Below are 7,263 nucleotides of genomic sequence, written 5' to 3'. Positions count from 1 at the left end.
ATTAAGTAATTTCTGGAACAAGCATGATATTTTATCAGTGATAAAATTGTGGATTTGAATGTGTAATTGTTTGTTACACTCATTTGATGAGTTCTTCTTGGTATGTTTTTTTGGAGGGGGTGTGTTTTTTGGTTGTTGTTTTTTTTATTTGAAATTTTTTATTGAAATTCAAAATCAAAATAACTTGTTAAATATTGTTTGCTATAAAATTGAAGTCTGCAAGAATAAAAAGCTCATGACACGGTTCTTTAGAAATCTCACCTTCCATTACTGAGTTAAAGCTTCTGACAAGAATCACGGTAAACGAGTTTACCAAACGCAGGTTCTTATTTCTTTCTGCATTCATACTCTAATACAAAAGATAATTGGTCATATTATACATATGATTAGAATAGTAAACCCTCAGCTTCAACATATCTATTTATTCCCTGGACTAATTTTTGAGCATTTTAAACTGTTTGAACATTTGTAAACATGTGTATGTATAGTGAGTGAATATTTTAAACGTAATAAGCAAATATTACAAACATGAATAAAATGAATAAAAAGAAGAAATAAATTATATAATATTAAAAATAGAGTTATATTTTAAGTTTCTAGCATAAATCAAATTTCAGATCAAGAAGAAATCATAGAACAAGGAGTTTCAAAAGAGCAGGTAATCCTTTAATTATTTTTGTAAAGTTCGGACCTTTTTTCTTTGATTTACAGGTTCCATTTCTCAAACTGTTACATTTTTATAAAAGGTTTTCATTTTAAGAAAGGGATTATTTGTTGTATATCAATTTCTTTGTTAAATTTTTTGTTATAGTGCATTCCTCAAATTCTATAAAATGTATTCTTTTAAAAACGTATTTAATGTTAAAGTTAAATTTAACTTAAAATATGGCTTAACCACCAAGAACAGGTCCGTCAAGCTTCTTTAGCAAAGACACACAATTATGAAGATGTGATAACTATATATAGACTTTGAATCTTGGTAATTTTCTAAATACATATACTATAATTTACTGTGTCTTAAACATCTTTTTTTTTCTTTTCAGGCTGTTTCAACACCATTACTAGAAAGGCAATTGATATGTAGACATATGAAAGTGAATGGCGAATATCTCACGTATTATTTTAGCCTTTGATAGAATTCAACAGTTTTAGTTTTTCTGTTGTTTTTTTCTGTTGTTGTTTTGTTGTTTTTTTTTTTTTTTTTTTTTTTTTTTTTTTTTTTTTTTTTTTTTTTTTTTTTTTTGCTTTTTAGTGGGTGTCCATTTAAAACGAACAGTGTATTAGTTACGTTTACTAAATATCAAATAATCATATCCCAATTTCTTGTTTGGAAAACGGAATATATAATTTAAATTATTTAAAAAAAACTTTGCATTATCATAATTTATTTATGTAATGACGGATATAAAAAACTAATCAGGAATCGGGTTTTCGTTATATATTTTACTTTATCCTTTTAACTCTAGTGATGAAGCATAAAGCGTTGTCTTTATGACTTTATTTTTATTTAAGAAAATAAATATACGCATACAATTGCAGTTATGCAGACAATGGTAACAGAGATGTTGGACTGTACGTTGATAAGAATGAAATAGTGGCTGGAAGATACTTCGAAATTGAGATATTGAGTTTAGGACGGAGCGGAATAATTGGTATGAAAAGGCTTATTTTATTCTTAGACGACAATTTATTGTAAGTTGAAATGCTAAACAATAATTTCACATGAAAATATTCTCTTTCTTTTTTTTCAATAAATTTCCTTTATTGAAAAAGTTAAAAAATTACGTTTTATATGTTCACCAAAGAATCACAACGCAATATGTAACTTTATATATTTGTTTCACTTATCTTTATAATATAAGCTTTGGGTTTGGTGCCAGACGATTACCCAGCAAATAATCAGCCTGGATGGAAAGAGAACTCTATAGGATATCATGGAGACGATGGCCGGTAAGGCATTTTAACAATGTTGTAATGATAATTGTCATATTGATGTCATTTGCTGCGGTAAGAGTATGAATACATGATTAAAACGTGACTTAATTATTGTAGAATTGCATTAGTAAAATAAATTATAGGTGAGATAGCGAAATGCATCTTAGAAAATCAAATATAACCGTCTTTCTTAAATGAAATATATTGAGATTGTTATTCTATGAAAGAAAGAAAGTCATGAGCGAGAAATTACACATAGAAAAATCGCATATACATTAACCCAAGAGTGATAGATTTTTTCACATTTTATTGTCCCTAATGAAAGTCTTATTCAGAAAGTCTATAATACTCACGATAATTTCGGAAGAAAGGTGATTCTTTTTGCCATTTCTTCTTTTTTTTATTTTGGAATATATACAATTGGCTATTTCATACTTCATGGTAACTACCAAAAGTCGGTATTTACTTTATATCAATGATGTTTTTGAACCTCAATAAAAGACGTAAGGTGTGGAATAAGAAAGCTTGTGTGTCTGTTCGTTGATAATTGTCTGTCGGTTTCATGTTTTTGGATGATAACTCTAACTTTTATTTTTAAATTTTTTTGGTACAGATTTATAACTCATGAAATACGAGATACAGATATAGTTCAAATTCCGCTTAGAGTTATATTTTTACATTTAGTTGTTGTCCATTTTTCTCTAGTTTGATTTTACAAAAATAAGATTTCCAGATGATAACTCATAATCAGATGATGGATTGTAATAATGCTTGGTACACACAAGTAACATCATAAAATACATACCAAGTTTCAATTGTGATTCAAACACTTAATTTTTCATGGCCTTTATTTCTATGTTTGTGTTTTGCACAAAAATGTTTTCGGACGATAACTCTTTAACTGATGAGTGATCCAATGCCATTATACATTATTTAACTATAAATCGATGTTTTACATATGTTTAGAAAACAAGTTAATGATAGTACAACATATTTATGGAAAACAAGTTAATGATAGTGCTGTTTGTTCAAAAGTTGTAAAGGATGATTTTAAAATCGTTTATATGAAAACATTTTTGCAATGTTTGTGTTGTTAAATCTTTCAGGCTTTATCACGAAAGAGGAACAGAGACTCAGTTTGGACCGACATGGCACGTTGGTGACAAGATTGGTCTCCAGACATACATGTTTCTTACGTGCCGGTAACACTGTTATACAGCGACCACTGAAAATAGCCCCTCAAATAATCGAAAACTTAAGTAAAAAGGCGTACGTCGAGTTTACACGTGGTAATGTTTCAACCATTATAACTTAATCGATCTTTCCAAACAATTTTGTGAAGCTGACTATATCTGGTTTTAGAGAAGAGTTTGTTTTTTCTGCAAATATAATACTTTTTGTTAAATTGGCGATAAATTGTAGCGTATTTGTTGACATTTGCGTACGATGTTGATATTTACCACTAAATCAAGCCCAAAACGTACTTTACGTATCAAAATGTGTTTTTAATACAAAATATAGTCTTCCTTCTTATATTTGAGTGATCACTCATCAACTCGAGCTGCTTTTGGCAAAATTTGCGAAAAACAGTCTTGCCTGTGTACAGAGTCTAGCACGTTTGTGCATGGGGTGTAGGTGGAAAACATTTGGCAAGTGTATTGGGTGTATTAGGTGAACGAATGCTATTTTCTGCAAATAAACTTAACTACGAGCATGTACGTACGCTGATGAATGAATAACGATCGATGGCGGGAGCAGGAATCGTAAAGTGAAACGTTTTAATATTTTTCAAGGGATAAAAAAGTAAAATAAGAAATACTAAATTAGATATACATAACATGAATATTAATGGTAGGAAACCGTTTCCGTCCTGCTGGACAACATTTCATATGTGACTTGGAGTTTATAGGAAAAATATACAACTCAGTAGACCTTATTTCATTACAGATTGGTAGAACTTTACAGTAGACTTGTATGATTTGTCTTAATTAATAATAAGTATAGTCTAAAAGCTGTGCATTGCAGTACATTTCAAAGACAGTCCATTCTTCAAGCAATTTTAGGCGATTTGCCTTTATTTTTCAAATAAAAGATATCATATACATTACAAAAAAATAAAAAAGTAAGAGTGTGTAATTAAGCAAATGATATAGAACAGATCAAAGTACATTGTATAATTGCTTCGTTCGTAGTTGGTTTGGCTCCCCCTTCTTCACAGATAACTTGAGATAAACTCATAAGACTGTTTAATTTATACGAGGGCATCTGGCGAGTGTTCCTTTGGAAGTGTCAAATCTCAAGTTATTTGCTAGCCTCATCTAACAAAAATAATATAAAAAAAAAACAAAAAACATATCATTAATACATGAATTGACTAAATTTGTTTTGATCTGAATAGTGTCCAACTGTTTTTGTAAAAAAGCAAGAAGCTACCTGGAATGACACACTTTCATGTTATAGTATAAATTTAAGTAATCAATTAAATTAACATTCATGACCTTGTGTCATTCTTTACATCAGAATGACTGTAAGCTCATTAAAGACTATAAACATTGAAAAATATTTGACGGCTAGACACCGTTCACATTCTACTTAAACCCGTACATTAAAACACTACATCCCGTTTATTTAAATTTGTTTTTCTTGCTAGACACTGTACTCACAAGAAGATTGTTTTTCGCAAATTTTGCAAAACGCAGCTAAAGTTGATGGGTCACCACTCAAATACAAGAAGAGGGAAGACTATATTTTGTATTTAAGACGCATTTTGATACAGAAGGCTTAATTAAGTGGTAATTATCAACAGCGTACGCAAATGTCAACAAATACGCTATAATTTATCGCCAATTTAACAAAGAGTATTCAATTTGAAGAAAAAAAAGCAAATACTTTTCTAAAACCAGATATATTCAGCTTCACAAAATTCGATTAAGTGATAATGGAGAAATTAATCGAAACATTAGCTCGGGTGGACTCCATGTACGACTTTTTACTTTCGTTTTCGATGTTTTGAGGGGCTATTTTCGGTGAACACTATACAACAGTTGGTAAAATACTATTGATACGATAATTTATTATAGTCCGGGTTATTAGATATCACTGTTAATATCCTGCTGTTATATTGACATTAGGTCAACCTCAAAAAAGGCAGGAATTAATTTAAGTAACTATACAGTTTCAAATTTCAGTTGTGAGATTTTGTTTTAGTATATAATCAACTATTTATTTTGTTACGTTTTTCATTCACAGAATATTAGAATCTATTATGATTACTTAGTAAGATCAAAATGAAAAGTCATCTTACCTGGAAAGATAAAAATCTAGTTATAGAAATGTAATGATTTCTTCTGATAACGACATGATACAAGAAATACCAGTCTGCCGAATAATAATGTTGAATAATGTATAAATATAAATTTTATTTAAAGGGACAGATGTTATCATGATAGTTTTACTGTGAATGTTGTTTTTACGAGAAATGGCAAAGGGGTAAAAATGCTTTGAAACAATATGTTTTAGATTAAGTGTTAGTTTTACCAGTACAATTTAACATAACCCAATCTTATTATATACATGTACGTATACTTTAAATTTATGTAAAAAAAATATTCAGAACAGAATGACTGGAACTATACACTTTCATACTTTAAGCTTTTCCTTGTTTCCCATTCACATTTTTATTAATTTATTAAATTATAAAATTAATTGTTCTATAAAAAAAAATCAATTTCTCTATTGTTTTCCTTCAGGTTGGAACAAGGACAATTGACAATGTCAATTTTCGCTTATATCCTGCAATTGGGATGCAATCTTCTGGAGAGAAGGTCAAAGTAATTTTAGATGCATAGAGGCCTATATGAAAGCCAAAAATACTTAAAAGTAATGGTAGTTGACTAGAATGTAAAGTCTTTTAGGCCATTAATGACATAAAAATCGTTTGTGTCTTCTATACTTCAGTGAGGGCTCACGTAAATTGTCTTAAGACTTTTAAAGTAACGACTTCAATTGATTCTTAAGTTTAAATAACAAAGCTGAAAAAACCAGTGGCACCTTATATATCTCTTATTGTCAGACTCAATAAAAAAAAGGAAAATCATAACTTTTCACTTTATTACATTTCGGCATTCGTCTAGCAATTTTGGCTGAAATGACTTTACAATTCCTTATTTCATATGAAATTCATTAACTTTCATATCACCTATGTAAGTTTATTTTAACATTAAAGATATTCTATGCTCATCTTTGAAAATAAATTTATTGAAACCTATGAAATTCTTACTGAATATGTTTAATTTGAATTAGAAAAAAGAACAAAACTATGTATTGGCAGTCACGTTCTCTATTATAGGACAAGAAAAGTTGGTCTTTTCTTAAATAAATCGCATTTTTTAACGCCGCTATATATTCATTTTGTGGCGACTTAAAGTGTGTAGAATTTATAATATGACATATCAACTTTGTGTGAAGTTAGAACATGTTTATTTCATATTTACATAGAGACTGTGTAGCAATCATCAATATTTTCTGATATCAAATTTGAACATAGTATATCTTAAAGCTATGGTCCAACATCAATTCAAAAGTAACATAATATTTGTATATTCCACACATGTAGGCAGGTATTACTTTAGAAGTATACTTTATTGTACACTTCAATTTCTTAATGTTAATAAAACTTTACAGACTTTTTTTTTTTCGGACAATATGTATTTTTCTATTAAATACTTTTAATTCACTTTGCATTATGTGAAAATACCATGAATTTGGATTTATTAATTACATGTATGTTATGTCCTTATATCGTATATACAAAAATAGTTGTCACTTTCATCCCATATCCTAGGTATCACCGGAAGGTCATGTATATATCATATTGAATCTAATTATAAACCAGATTACAACAATACATACATAAGTTATAACAATGTATATAGTTAAATTACTATTTTTCATACTTACATTAGTTTTGTATTTCTTTGACTATTTTTTATCATTACAATAATTGTTTATTTACTTTTTGCTATAGATAATGGTCACTGGCTTCAAGTCATATGTTGATACAACTATTAAATTTTAGTATTAATCAAGTCATTCTGTTTTAACTACAACAGTTATTTGTATCAAATATAATCTACATGTTTGTACAATTGCTTTATAAACATTAAATGTTTTAATATATATAATATATCTTTAAGTCAGTATGTTATTTAAAGTGGCAAATAATATTTCCGACAGTAAGTAAACAGTTTGTTGATGTATTTTGTATTTGATGGTGTCTCAGTATGTATAATCATATGATTTTCAAAATATTTTAATTAATATACTCAA

At 28.5% G+C, this 7,263-nt stretch overlaps 1 protein-coding gene across 2 annotated transcripts; it reads left to right on the top strand.

Moving 5' to 3' along the window:
- Window positions 1-250: 250 nt before the first annotated feature.
- Window positions 251-7,263, top strand: LOC132716255 (SPRY domain-containing protein 3-like). 2 transcript variants are annotated; one of them, XM_060699489.1, is made up of 6 exons: window positions 251-1,114; window positions 1,540-1,652; window positions 1,863-1,950; window positions 3,042-3,137; window positions 5,364-5,424; window positions 5,685-7,263. In XM_060699489.1, exons 1-6 carry the CDS (start codon window positions 1,089-1,091, stop codon window positions 5,781-5,783), a joined length of 483 nt encoding a protein of 160 aa, XP_060555472.1. In that variant the 5' UTR covers window positions 251-1,088; the 3' UTR covers window positions 5,784-7,263. The 2 variants fall into 2 exon arrangements, with proteins under 2 accessions (XP_060555472.1, XP_060555473.1); XM_060699490.1 differs by lacking the exon at window positions 5,364-5,424.

This window comes from Ruditapes philippinarum, unplaced genomic scaffold, assembly GCF_026571515.1.
Source record: "Ruditapes philippinarum isolate M1 unplaced genomic scaffold, ASM2657151v2 ctg20598_1_1_1_1, whole genome shotgun sequence".
Lineage (NCBI taxonomy): Eukaryota > Metazoa > Mollusca > Bivalvia > Venerida > Veneridae > Ruditapes > Ruditapes philippinarum.
This window is presented reverse-complemented; position numbering and strand designations above follow the sequence as displayed.